This window comes from Artibeus jamaicensis, unplaced genomic scaffold, assembly GCF_021234435.1.
Source record: "Artibeus jamaicensis isolate MK-2021 breed Jamaican fruit bat unplaced genomic scaffold, CSHL_Jam_final scaffold_1964, whole genome shotgun sequence".
NCBI classification, from domain to species: Eukaryota; Metazoa; Chordata; class Mammalia; order Chiroptera; family Phyllostomidae; genus Artibeus; species Artibeus jamaicensis.
In genome coordinates, this window is record NW_026522030.1 from 26,468,114 (window position 1) to 26,483,126 (window position 15,013).

At 38.1% G+C, this 15,013-nt stretch overlaps 1 protein-coding gene across 3 annotated transcripts in view; it reads left to right on the forward strand.

The window, feature by feature from the left end:
* UBQLN1 (ubiquilin 1) overlaps nt 1-15,013 on the forward strand; it is a 42,799-nt gene that overhangs the window by 19,730 nt on the left and 8,056 nt on the right. For all 3 annotated transcript variants that reach the window (XM_037153786.2, XM_037153785.2, XM_037153788.2), the window contains exons 4-7: nt 5,401-5,654; nt 6,117-6,275; nt 6,441-6,675; nt 14,123-14,265. In XM_037153786.2, the coding sequence (XP_037009681.1) occupies nt 5,401-5,654; nt 6,117-6,275; nt 6,441-6,675; nt 14,123-14,265 (791 nt within the window). The remainder of the gene's footprint in view (nt 1-5,400; nt 5,655-6,116; nt 6,276-6,440; nt 6,676-14,122; nt 14,266-15,013) is intronic.

Genomic DNA, 15,013 nt, shown 5'->3' on the forward strand with positions numbered 1-15,013 from the left:
ATATATCAAGGATCATACCTTTTATCTGTTCCAGAAAAAGTTTTTTAGTGATTGAGTTTTGTGCTATGTTGAAAACCTTTAGGATATGGCATGAATTCACATTTTTGTAAAAAATGTTTGTTGCTTTTTCTAAAATGATCTGAGCTGCCTGTGTATGTTTTGGTTTAGGCAGATGAGTTTTATATGGCAAAGTTATTAACACAAATAGTCTAGAGACATTAAGATGAAATTATTTAGTGTTCAGACCCATGGAAGGTGTTGTTGAGGTGTAAATCTCTCTCCACTTCCCTCATTTTATAGGCAAAGAAATTTAAACCCCCATACGTCTCCCTAATCCTTGAATTTCTAGTTTTATTCCCATGTCCTCCTATTACCCCATTTACTCTGTAGACTCAGCTTTTCTTTTGGCTGCCTCTTTTCATATTTAGGTCTGTCCCCTGTGTAAAAGCCACAGACTCGTGTACTGTTGCTTACTCTTTTGCTTTCTTTTTCAGCATTGAAAAAGACATTTTCTGTTTTTGTTTCCCTTTCACTGAGTGTTCTCTGTGCCTATTTTTTGCCCTTATCACTTGACTGAAAATTCCCTTGATAAGGTCATCTTTGACCTTTTATCTTAGCTTGTCAAATTTAGTGGACACTTTAGATTTTAAATCCATGTCTCTTAATGCTTATCGGTCTCCCCTTGAAATTTTCTTCCTTTTATTTCTGTTACTGTTTTCTCTTGGCTAGTTTTCTGGCCATTTTCTTTAGAAGGTTTTTTTTCTTTAAAAATTGTTTAAATTACAGTTTATGTTCAATATTATCTTGTATTAACTTCAGTTGTACAGAATTGTGGTTTGCCAGTTATACTTTACAAAGTATTCTTTTTATTATAACCTTTTTTTTTGGTCTCTTTTATAGGTCTCTTTTCTTCCTGTTCCTTACAGTATTGTTCTTCAGAGTTTTGCCTTGTCTTTCTTCTTTTCTTTTACTTCATTTATTTTCCTTGAGTGCCATTATTCTAACTGTGTATCTTGGTGAGACCCAAACCTGTACCTCAGTGCACATCATTTTTGAACTCCCTGCCTTGTATTCAATTCTCTTTGCTAATAACTGGTATTCTCTAACTGGTATTCTCTTTAGCTTATATGTGTCTTCTGAGAAAGCAAAGGAAAATGCTAGGAATGCAAACATTCACCATCTTGCCATTTTAAACCACTACCTCACCCCACGCCAAATCTGTTGAGTCATAACCTTTTCTCTCTCCTACCCCATGCAAGTTATTGCTACCTTCTTGATGTGGGTCCTCAACTTAAAAAAAACAAACAAACTGTAATGGTTGTTGTGGGTCATTTCCACACTGTTGTTATTACAGTAAGAGTATTATAAGTGACTAGACTTCCAGCCAAGATGGAAGCGTAGGTGGAAACACTGTGCCTCCTCCCACAACCAAGTTTAAAGACAACAAAGTTTTAGTAACAAAAACTCAACAAAACACAGAAAATTGAACTGTACGGAAGTCCAACAACAATGAATAGTTCAGCCAGACCAGTAAGAGGGGTGGAGTCAGCAGCTGGTGGAGCGGGTCAGGCAGGAAAAATCGGCCAGACCGACCCAGGAGTGCAGGCAGCGGTTGCCAGATCCCAGGTGTGGGGTGGCAACAGGCAGACCCAGTGGGGGCACAAGGCGGCTGGCTGACCCTGGTCACACATTCCCACACAGATAAACCAGGTGAAGGAGCAAGCAGTGAGACAGACCGTGTAGGCGAGGGACCCAGAGACAGGAATTAAAGCCTAAAAGCACCAATTGGAGAAACTTTTGGGGTCAAGGTGCTGGGAGAAGCTCCCAGGCTCACAGAGAGTTTGTTGTAGAGACCCACAGGGTCCCGGAGGGTGCACAGGCCCTCAACACCTGGGAGCCGGCACCAGGGGCATCCAGTTTGCTTGCGGGAAGCAGCAGAGGGGACCAAAATCTGAGAGAGAGCGTGGAACAAGCGCCATTGCCCCTCTCTGACCTCACCCCCACATAGTGTCACAAACCAGTGACTGGATCACCCCACCCTGGTGAACACCTAAGTTTCCGCCCCTCATATGTAACAGGCACGAAACAGACCAAAACATTATGGCTCAAGAACAGCTCAAAGCCCCAGAGCCAGTGCTTCTAAGTGACCAAAAGATAGCCATCCTATTAGATGCACAGTTCAAAACACTGGTGATCAGGATGCTCACAGAACTGGTTGATTTTAGTCACAAATTAGAGGAACAAATGAAGGCTAAACTAATTGAAATGAAGGAAAATGCACAGGAAAGCAATAGTGATGGGGAGGAAACTGGGACTCAAATCAAGGGAGTGGATTAGAAGGAAGAAAAAAATGACCAAACAGAAAAGAATGAAGAAACAAGAATTCAAAAAAGTGAGGAGAGGCTTAGAAATCTCTAGGGCATCTTTAAATGTTCCAACATCTAGATTATAGGGGTACCAGAAGGGGAAGTGGAGGAGCAAGTGGAAAACTTTTTGAACAAATAATAAAGGAGAACTTCCCCAATCTGGCAAAGGCAATAGACTTCCAGGAAGTCCAGGAAGCTCACAGTGTCCCAAAGAAGTTGGACCCAAAAAAGAACACACCAAGGCACATTAAAATTACATTAACCAAGATTGAAATGAAGGAGAGAATCCTAGAAGCAGCAAGAGATAAGGGGACAGTCACCTACAAAGGAGTTCCCACCAGACTGTCAGCTGATTTCTCAAAAGAGACCTTACAGGCAAGAAGGGGCTGGAAAGAAGTATTCCAAGTCATGAAAGGCAAGGACCTACATCCAAGATTGCTCTATCCAGCAAAGCTTTCATTTAGAATGGAAGGACAGATGAAGTGCTTCTCAGATAAGGTCAAGTTAAAGGAGTTCATCATCACCAAGCCCTTCTTCTATGAAATGTTAAAGGGACTTATCTAAGAAAAAGAAGATAAAAAAGATGAACAGTGAAAGGACAGCAAACTCACAGTTATTAACAACCACACCTAAAATAAAAGCAAACTAAGAGGACAGCTAGATCAGGAGCAGAACCATAGAAATGAAGATCACATGGAGGGTTAGCAACAGGGAAGTGGGAGAAGGAGAAGGGGGGAGAAGGTACAGAGAATAAGTAGCATAGACTGTAGGTAGAAAATAGATAGGGGGGAGGGCAAGAATAGTATGGAAATATAGAATCTAAAGAACTTGTGACACATGGACATAAACTAAAGGGGGGGAATGGTGGGGGAGGGGTGTGCAGGGTAGAGGGGAATGAAGGGGGGAATAGGACAACTGTAATGGGGTAATCAATAAAATAGATTAAAAAAATCCAAAAAAAGAGAGTACGGTGACTATTCTACTTTGTCCCTTGTCTACCTCTCCATTTAGGCTACCCCGTGGTAATAGATAACCCCAGAATCAGTGGTTTATTACCACAAAGCTTATTTTATCTGGAGCTTTCCTTCATGCTTTTCACTGGTCAGTGAGGCCCCCATCTGCAGGCTTCAGGGACTTAAACTAACAGAATTCTGCCATTTTATAGCTGTACTTCTTGAAACATGGCAGAAGACAGAGCTAAAGAGTCTCAAGCTGGACTGTTTATGCTTTGGCCAGATGTGATGCTCATCATTTCTTGCAGTCCTTTGGCCATCTAGTCATGTGGGCCTGCCCAATTGCAAAAAATATGAAAGGCTGCATGTGAAATGTTTAGTGAGCACTGCTATGTGCCATTCTAGTCACACTGAATTTTTTGCTGTTTTGAGCATACATCAATACTGGTATTTATTGCTATACTTTTTGTATATAATGTTTGCTGTGCCTAGTATTAAATCTTCTCCCAATGTTCTCCACTTCTTGCCAACTTAATTAGTTTTCCAAACTCATTAAGTGCCATCTTGTGGGAGAGCAGTCATCCCACTTAGGCAGATATTCTCATAATATCCTGTGACTATCTCTGGTGAAGTACTTCTGCATTTGTTTTTTTCTTTTTTTTTTAGAGAAAATATTTTATTTATTTTTAGAGAGAGGGGAAGGGAAGGAGAAAGAGTGGGAGAGAAACATCAATGTGTGGTTGCCTGTCATGTGTCCCCTACTGGGGACCTGGCCCGCAACCCAGGCATGTGCCCTGACTGGGAATCAAACCAGCAATCCCTTGCTTCATAGGCCCATGCTGAATCCACTGAGCTACGCCAGCCAGGGCTGTGCATTTGTTTTTCTTGTTAGTCTTTTCTACTAGAGTGAGTTCTAAGGGTAGTTCTTATGTCTTTTGTCACCTTTTTCCCAACATGTAGCATAGTCCCTGACATATATGGAAAGTGCTCAGTAAGTGAGGAATGAATGCATATGGTTGGTTATGTAATTTTTACTGTTAGCATGTTGCAGTAAGCACTCATCCTCTCCAGTCTGTTGTTTCTCTGTGGTTTCATTCCGTTGTATGTCCTGGCCTTTTCTTTCCTTGATTGGCAGCGGCTTTGCTCTATCCAGAGTTTATAGTTGAATTGCTAAACTTAAATTAGCTTTCTGCAAAGAGGTTCTTAGAAGTGTAATCCAGTACAATTTTTCATTTCTTTCTTCCTTTAGCTGGCATATTTTAGGGTATTTTCAAATTTCCAATTCCACATGGGTATCCAGTAGTTCAATTCTGATATTACCTACCTGGAGCTAGTGTTAGATCCTGCAAGTTAAAGGCCTCAGTCCCCAAGACTGCCCCGATTTCAGGTAATAGCCCAAGTCCCAAACCACCTCTACTTCTGACCAGGTTTGGTAATTTGGTAGAATGGCTCACAAAACTCAGGAAGACACTTTACTTATGTTTACCACTTTATTATGAAGGGCACAACTCAGAATTAGACAAGTGGAAAAGAAGCACAGGGCAAGGTATAGAGGTTGAGGGAGAATACAGAGTTTCTGTGTCCTCTCTGGGCATGCCATCATAATAGCATCTAGATGTCTTCACCCACGGGAGGCTCTGATCTCTAAATCTCATTGCTCAAGAGTTTTTACAGAGCTCAAGGTGTGGTCCCTTCTCTTCTTGAGGATGATGGTGGTAAGAATTTTTCAGCTTTATTATAATCTTTAGGAACCAGTGTTGAACAATACATTTGGTCCATTGTTGACCAAAATGTCAATTATGTGGCATGTGACTATATATTTTTGTATTTGAAATACATATATGATGCTTTTATTACTTAAACCTAAATTAGGATGAATATATTTTTGGCTAATTTCAATTATAGAAATTAAGCGTGTATTTATGAAAGTAATTAGAATTCTATTTTTGCTTTAAAGTGGTTTTCTTTAATGGATTCTTAATTCCATTAATATTTTTGCATCTTCATTTTTTGCACAGTTTTGTTAATAGTAACATTTCTGACTTTTTTTTTATGTGTCCTGTTTTTCTTTTTCCTGTTAGGTGGCCTTGCAGGTCTGAGTAGCTTGGGTATGAATAGTTCCAGCTTCTCTGAACTACAAAGCCAGATGCAGCGGCAACTTATGTCCAATCCTGAGATGATGGTCCAGATCATGGAGAATCCCTTTGTCCAAAGCATGCTTTCAAATCCTGATCTGATGAGGCAGTTAATAATGGCCAATCCACAAATGCAGCAGTTGATACAGAGAAATCCAGAAATTAGTCATATGCTGAATAATCCAGATATTATGAGACAAGTATGTGGAATGTTCTTTAAGTCCATTTAACTAGAATATATTTACTTTATCATTTTTTATGCCTAAAGAGCTTTCCCTATAAGTATGGCTGAGCTAAAAAAGGAAAGCCTAATATTTGTTCAGTAAAACTCAACAGTGCACTAATTTGGACTCTTTGAACTTGGAATTTTCTGCTGTTTTAAAGGTCTTTGTAAAGTTATTTTTCAGATTTCAGAAATAAAGAGTCCAGTTCAGGAGATGGGGATTCACTTAAAACAGAGTGCTTCTTTCTTTAATTATTTGAATATTAGCTTGCTTTTTGAGGCAAAGTCCAAGAGGAATTATTTAAAATAATGTTGTGACTGAAATAAGACTGATAATTTACAGACTTAAAGAACTTCATAAAATTAGGCAGTTAGTATGTGAAGTAATTCATGTGTGTTTTGGTGTTTTGTTTTTTTTTTTTAATGCAAATTTTCTTAGACGTTAGAGCTTGCCAGGAATCCAGCAATGATGCAGGAAATGATGAGAAACCAGGACCGAGCCTTGAGTAACCTGGAAAGCATTCCAGGGGGATACAATGCATTACGGCGCATGTACACGGATATTCAGGAACCGATGCTGAATGCTGCACAAGAACAGGTGATGATACTGGCTCTGAGGCTCAGGCTAAGGGGTAGCCCCTGTTTTAACAAAATTATGTGTGTGATAAACCTTTATGTGGGAAATGCGATTTTCATTAAAAAGTTTCATATCTGTTATTTAAAACAGAAACTTACTCTTTATGATTTTTGTCTTTTATTACAGTTTGGTGGTAATCCATTTGCTTCCTTAGTGAGCAGTACATCCTCAGGCGAAGGTAGTCAGCCTTCGCGTACAGAAAATAGAGATCCATTACCCAACCCATGGGCTCCCCCGGCTCCCCAGAGCCCATCAGTTTCCAGTAGCACCACCAGTGCTGCAGGGGGCACTGGCGGTAGTACTCCCAGCAGCACTGCTGGTCAGAGTTCTACTGCACCAAGTTTGGGGTCTGGAGTAGGAGGTATGTTCATAATAACACACTTCTTTGTTGTCCTCACTTGTTTGAATAATGAAAACTTCTTAATGCTGTTATTCTTTCTGCTTTTATTGGTGTATGACAAGTAGCTTTTATGAATTACCTTTTCCTATTGTAAGTTTTTTTTTTAATTTAAAAAATGTTTTAAATTAATTTTTAAATTTATTTTTGGGGGGTAAGGGTGGGAGAAAGAGAGGGAGAGAAACATAGATGTGAGAGAGAAACATCAGTCAGTTGCCTCTTACACATGTCTGACCAGGGACCAAACCCACAACCCAGGCATGTGCCCTGATCGGGACTCAAACCCAAGACCTGACTGGAATCAAAGGCAGAACCTTTTTGGTATACAGGAAGACACTACATCCAACTGAGCCAGTTGGCCAGGGCTAAATAAATTTGTCTAACCAACAAAAAATTAGTTCCGTGACTTTATTGAGATTTTTTCAGGAAAATCTGCTGAAGAAGAGAAGCAGATTTGAGAAGCACGTATCAGGAAACTTCCTCTAAAGGACCTCTTTGCAGGTCAAGAGGCAAAATCAAGAATACTACAGTACATTGGGGGACAAAACAAGTTTTTGCATGTTTTTTAATGATGGGATTAAAAATATAATTGTGTATAGTATTTTTTCACAATTACATGTGATTGGAATAAAATTTTTTTTTTTAGGGAATGATGTTTTTGCTTACTTGACATTCACACAGTTCCCTGTTGTCAGAGTCAGTTGCAGCTCTGACTGGTGTAGCTCAGTTGGTTGGTCATTGGTCTGCAAAGCGACAGTCACTGATTCAATTTTTGGTCAGGGCTCATACCAGGGCTATGGGTTCAGTCCCCAGTAGGAGTGCCTACAAGAGGCAACGTATCAAATGTTTTGCACGTGGATGTTTCTCTACCTCTTTTTCTCTCTTTCCCCTTCTGTAAAAATGAATAAATAAAATCTTGTAAAAAATCAATTGCAAATGTTCACCGATTAATAGTTATATATGCTGCATTTTGCTGTGTGTAATGTGCTGCTGAGTTTTTGTGCACGTTATACTCAGGATTACTGTAGCCATGGTATGTAATCATTATACTCATGTATACTGCACATCCTATTTTCCCGTCAAAACTTTGGTCATAAAATACGCATTATACATGTAAAATATGTGTAATGTGATTTTACTTATTTCATTCAAATACAGTCATTTGGTATGGCAGAGGATTGGTTTTAGGACTCTCTGGATACCAAAATCTATAGATGCTCAAGTCCCTTATATAAAATGGTGTATTATTTGCATATAACCTATATTTGCATATAGGGTGTGCCTGTATATCACTCCATTCACATTGATTCAGCATAGTGCTTGGTACGTGTAAGATTTGCTTTCAGGAACTTTTTCTGGGATTTTTTTTTTCTGAATGTTTTTAATTTGTGGTTGGTTGAACCTGCAGATGCAAAACTCTTGGCTACAGAGAGCTATTTATTCCAAAAACATATGATTTTAATAGAATATTCATCAGTTGGTAAACATTAACAGAATTCTATTAGATTCTTTATTGCTTTTATCATGTTATGGCAGGTTAATCATTTCCAATTGAGGGTTAGGTGGTAGGCCTCATTTATAGGTAAATAAATTTTGAAATGGTGGAAGTTTTCTTTGCACTTGTGCTGAGGTCCAAAAAGGGCTGTTGCAATGGCAGTGTTAGCTCAAAAATACATCTGTTGCAAGTTTGTGGGAATGAAGTCCTTCTTGCTTTGGCCTTTGACAGTACAAGAACATGTAAAGCAGCTTGACATTGCTTGTGATATGAACATTATTGGTTGTTGAAATGACTTTACCACAGTATGAGTTTCTCATGTCAATTTTTTTTTTTTTGCCCTGTAATCTGGGTTGAATTGAGAAACATTACCAAGTCTCTAGCAAAAGGTGATTTCCAAAGCCATTTACTCTTTCCATATCAGTGGTTGGGTGGTTCAAAAGAATTTCAGTCTTAGCCCTGAGCTACAAAAAAAGAAAAATTGCAGTAAAACTTTGCTGAGTCACCAAGCTGCTGTGTGGTTAAGTCACGATATTTCTCACAAAAAGTCATGAAATTGATTAGGGTTTATTTCACAAAAATGAATGATGTCTATCACTGATACTCTTATTGGTTGAATGACATGAGTTCAAAACAGTTTTTTAGACTACCTTCGAATGGATAAGACAGTAAGTAACCTTAGTCTTTGAATATATTCTGTGAGGGGGAACTCTCCTGCAAAACTGGAATTATCTCATTGTTGTGAGAAGTGGCTTTTGGCTTCAGTGAAATTTTTTTGATGGTTCTTTGTACATGTTTGCCTGTTTCATGATGGGTGATTTACGAGTACACTTGCCCACACAGTATCTGGTTTTAAGTCTTTGACCAGAAACAGCACGACCCGTGTGTCCCACCCTCCCTGTTCACACGGTTTCACCCCATGCCAACTGACTTTTTTTGTTGTTTCTCTGGATGAAAACATTTCCCTCGAAGGGAAATGTTTTGCTAATGTTGAAGAGGTGAAACAAAAATGGTAGAAGTACTAAAAGGCATCAAAATAAACAAGTTAAAAAACTTGTTTTGAACAATGGAAAACCACATCTTGATAGGTGTATTGCATTAAATAGAGACTACCTTGAAGATGACTGAAGTTTTAAGAATAAATACACAATTTTTATTGGGGTTTTGGGGTCTCCCTTGTATTTTCATAAGCTTTGTATATTTGTCCAACTAATCCTTTTAGTCTTCTACATTCTTTTATCACTATCAGATGTAGCACATTTTAGCAGATTCGACTTAAGGTTGTGCTGAACTAGTATTTTCTCAATTTTGAAATAGTTTACCTGTAGTCATTCCATGCAGACTATTTTAGAGACTAATTTTTCGGTCTCTTCAAACTTGGCATTTACCCCTCAAGTTAAACAGGAACTGAGCAGTATTAATGATATCCAAGGTATACCACTCAAAATAATTTACTTTTTTTAGTTAACTTTTAAAATTCTAGTGTATTTTATTGATTGTGATATTAGAGTTGTCCCAATATTTTTCTTCCCTTTAGTCCCCTCTGCCCTATATTCCCCCTCCCACCAGCATTCTTCCACCTTACTTCATGTTTATGGGTCATACATATAAGTTCTTTAGCTTCTCCATATCCCATATTACTCTTCACCTCCTGCTGTGTATTTTGTACCTACCATTTATGCTTCTTATTTGCTGTACCTTTTCCCCCATTCTCCCCCAAACCCTCTCCACTGATAACCCCCTATATGATCTTTATTTCTGTGATTCTGTTACTGTTCTGGTTGTTTGCTTAGTTTGCTTTTGTTTTTTTTTAGGTGCAGTTGTTGATAGTTGTGAGTTTCCTTCATTTTACTGTTTGTATTAATTGATCTTCTTTTTCTTGGATAAGTCCCTTTATCATTTTATATAATAAGGGCTTGATGATGATGAACTCCTTTAGCTTGACTTTACCTGAGAAGCATGTTGTCTGCCTTTCCATTCTAAATAAAAGCTTTGCTGGATAGAGCAATCTTGGATGTAGGTCCTTGCCTTTCATGACTTGGAATACTTCTTTCCAGCCCCTTCCTGCCTGTAAGGTCTCTTTTGAGAAATCAGCTGATAGTCTGATGGGAACTCCTTTGTAGGTGACTCTCTTCTTTTGCTGCTTTTAAGATTCTCTCCTTTATTTTAATCTTGGGTAATGTAATTATGATGTACCTCGGTGTGTTCTTCCTTGGGTCCAACTTCTTTGGGACTCTCTGAGCTTCCTAGACTTCCTGGAAGTCTGTTTCTTTTGCCAGATTGGGGAAGTTCTCTTTCATTATCTTTTCAAATAGGTTTTCAATTTCTTAGTCTTCCTCTTCTTCTGGCACCCCTATGATTCAGATGTTGGAACATTTAGTTGTCCTGGAGGTTCCTAAGCCTCTCCTCATTTTTTTGAATTCTTATTTCTTCATTCTGTTCTGGTTGAATGTTTCTTTCTTCCTTCTGGTCCGAACTATTGATTTGAGTCCTGGTTTCCTTTCCTTCACTGTTGGCTGCCTTTATTTCACTTTTCATAGCCTTCATTTTTTCTTCTATTTGGCAACCATACTCAACCATTTCTGTGAGCATCCTGATTACCAGTGTTTCGAACTGTTCATCTGATAGGGTGGCTATCTCTTCATCACTTAGTTGTATTTTTTCTGGAGCTTTGATGTGTTCTTTCATTTGGGCCATATTTCTTTGTTTTGGCACACCTGTTATATTGTAAGGGGTGGAGCCTTAGGTGTTCACTACAGCAGGGTAAGCTGCCTTGTGATGCTGTATGTGGGGAAGGGTCCGAGAGGAAACAATGCCACTTGCTCAGCTTTCTGCTGCCTTTCAGTCACTTCCTCTACTACCCCCAACCATGTTGGGCCCTTCTGGTGCTGATTCCCGGATGGGTGGTTTTGTGGTTGTTTTTGTGTACATTCTAGGACCCTGTGGATCTCTGCAAAGAACTCTCCTGTGAGGCTGGGAGTTTCTCATGCCACCTCAGTCTCCATAGGTGTTTTCAGCCAGAGGTTTTCAGGCTTTATTTCTCTGCACAGGAACCTTGAGTTACCTGGCCTGTCTTGCTCCCCAGTTGTTCCTCTTGGTTCATCCTCACACAAATTGGGACCAGGGCCAGCCACTGCCTCGCCAAGAGTTCTCTCCACCCTGCTGCCTGTCTCCACCTCTCCTACCAGTCTGGATGAATATTTCTATCTTTAACTCCTTGGTTTTGGACTTATATACAGTTTGATTTTCTGGCAGTTCTGGTTATTTTTTGTTTTTTAATTTGTTGTTGTCCTTTTGATTGTGTGAGGAGGCAAAGTATATCCACCTACGCCTCCATGTTGGCTGCAAGTCGGTGCATATATTCTTTTCAACTAGTGTTTTGGGTTTCTTGGGACATATACATGTATTACCTGAAATGGAATTGCTGGGTCATAAGACAATTCTATTGTTAATTTTTTGAGGAACCTTCATCCTGTTTTTTTATAGTGGCTGCACCAGTCTACATTCCCATCAACAGTGCACAAGTGTTCTGTTTCCTGCACCTCCTCATCAACACTTTTTGTTGGTGATATCTCATTGTGGTTTTAGTTGTCATTTCTCTGATGATTAGTGACCTTGAGCATCTTTTCATATGTCTGTTGGCATCTGTATGTCCTCCTTGGAGAAGTTTATCTTCAGGTTCTCTGCCCATTTCTTAATTGGATTTTTTTTGGTGTTGCATTGTATGAGATTTGTATAAATTTTGGGTATCATCCATCTATTGTCTTTTCATTTTGTTGGTGGTGTTCTTTACTATTCAGAAAGTATTTAGTTTGATTTAGTCCCGTTTGTTTACTTTTTCTTTTCTTTCCCTTGCCTGAGAAGATATATCAGAAAAAATAATTGCTTAGAGAAATGTCAGATTTTACTGCCTGTGTTTTCATGTAGGAGTTTTATGGTTTGAGTCTTACATTTAAGTCTTAATCCATTTTGAGTTTATTCTTGTGTACGGTATAAGAAGGTGGTGGTTTCATTTTTTTGGCATGTATCTGTCCAATTTTTCCAAGACCATTTATTGAATAGACTGTCTTTACCCAGTTGTATGTTTTTGCCTACTTTGTTAACTATTAGTTGACCATATAGATGTGGGTTTATTTCTAGGCTCTGTATTCTGTTCCATTGTTCTATAAGTCTGTTTTTATGCCAGTAGTATGCTGTTTTAATTACTATAGCTTTGTAGTATATTTTGATAACAGGTAGTATGATACCTCCAAATTTGTTGTTTTTTCCTCAAGATCGCTGTGACTTGTTCAGGGTCTTTTGTGGTTTCATATACATTTTGGATTATTTGTTCTTGTTTTGTGAAATGCAGCTTTGGTATTTTGATAGGAATTGTATTGAAAAATATTTGTGGTTTTCTAATGATTTAAAAAATGTAAAATTGATTTTTAGCTCCTGGGCTATACAGAAACAGGTTACTGGTTGTATTTGTCCTGCAGGGTATGTTTGTCACCCTTTCTGAGAATATTCTTAGACTCTAGGATGTGGAAGAAAACTAAATTACAACAACATGAGAAAAATAGGAAAAACAAAATTATCTTTAAAAATCCAGGAGAATCATGGAAGCACTGGAGATCTTGCTTCCATGTGTGTTGTCAGTTTGTCTCACATAAACTGTTATAAAAACCAAATAGTAGCAGAATCTGGAAAGACAAATGGGAAGAGTCAAATGTGTTATGTCTGATAAAACAACAATGGATAGAATGAGAACATAAGAAAAATGAAAAAGTTAATGAGTTAATAAGTAGACGTGAATTTGAGAACATATTTGAGCTTATCTAGTCAGCAAGTAAAACTCTGGATGTATATTGAACAAATTATCTAATTTTCAAAAAAGTTGATTTCACATAAATTTAGCTATAGTGCTCAGTAAAACAAAAACAAGAAAAACTAGAGAATAGTGTTAATAAGCAGTTTACACATTATCTAATTTAACTGTCACAACCAGGCTATGAAATAAAGACTATTTACCTCATTTTACAGATGGAAAAACTGAAGTATGAAAAGGCCATATAATTTCTCCAAAATTATATAGTTAGGGTAGATTTGAAACCAGGTACGTAATATGGCTTCAGACACTAGTCTTAGTCACTATGCCATCTGGTCTCTGAAATGTTATGTATCTGCCATTTTATCAATGAGTGCCAGTGCGCAAAGAAAACGGGATGGAGGCCTTTATTTATTTATTTATTTATTTATTTATTTATTAGTGAGAAGCCTTTTTTATTTATAAGTGTGAGCATATTGAGTGCTCAGTGTGATTCTAATTTAGTGATCCTGGAGGAAAAGTTTTCTCAGACTTACTCAATTTATGAAATTTTTCAATAGTAATTTGGATCATACCCAGTTTTTGCTTAAATAGACTATAGAACTTAACTTTTCCATTAGGTGTGATTTTACTGTGACTACAACCAGAATGTTTAAAATCCATTAGCCCTCTTTTACCTGGTATATGTTGGACATGTAGTTTTGGATCTTAGTTTTAAAATTATTTTAAAGATTTTATTATTTTTAGAGGAAGGGGAAGGGAAGGAGAAAAAGAGGGAGAGAAACATCAATGTGTTGTTGCCTCCCACTCACACCCCTCCTCCATCCCCCTCCCACCCTCCCACACACTGGGGCCTGGCCTACAACCCGGGCATGTGCGCTGACTGAGAATCGAACTAGTGACCCTTTGCTTCACAGTCCGGTGCTTAATCCACCGAGGTACACCAGCCAGAACTAAAATTCTTTATTAGTTAAATTGGTAAATAATATATGTACTCACTAGCAGTTGCCAAAATTATACAGTGTACATATGGCTTTAAAACCTTCACTTTTGTTTACATAGCTTGTCCTTGATACAATCCTGTTTTTGTTTTTTTTTTTAACTTTCAGCTAGTATGTTTAATACACCAGGAATGCAGAGCTTATTGCAACAAATAACTGAAAACCCACAACTTATGCAAAACATGTTGTCTGCCCCCTACATGAGAAGCATGATGCAGTCACTAAGCCAGAACCCTGACCTTGCTGCACAGGTGAGTTGGTAATTGAATTTGAAAAGGACTGTGCAGTGTGAATTGAAATAGCCTAATCAAATAGTTGTGATTTTGGCGTATTTATGTTGTGTGTTAACACAACCTGAGAAGTAGGTAATCTGCATATCCACTTTTTGTACAGTTACTTTCTTTGCAGCCTCAGTTCTGTCATTCACTGGGTGGAAGTGCAGTGCAGATTTACTCTGTGTGTACATAATGGTGATTTAGGGGATTAATACAAAAGTTTTGGATTGCTTTCTCTTTCGAAGACAGATTTCTTTTGTGAAATGTAAGTGTTGAAAGTGATTAAGAACAGTATTAATACACTTGAAATACTTTTATTTATTAGGTCATACAGATTCTGAGTAATAGTCATGTTCAAGTGGTTGTTATAAAGAAGCCTGAAATTTCTATTAAAGGCAGAGAGATATTTGTGGGAGCAGTGTTCTCAATTTTTGCATTATGGATCCCCATCACCACCAAATTTGAATTTATTCATTTATCTTTATTTATTCATTTATCTAACTTGTTACTAAAGAAACCATTAGGAGAAAAATTAGTGGGTCTCCACCCTAGTTGAATGTTAAGGATCACTTTGGGAGTTTCCCATCCTGAGAGATTTTATATAACTGCATTGCATCTTTTTGTTTTCTTTAAACCTCCAAGTTCCCAAATTATTCTGATGTACCCCTAAGTTAAGAACCATTGGTCTTGGAAAACCTTGGAGAATGTGAGACAAGCTTTGATC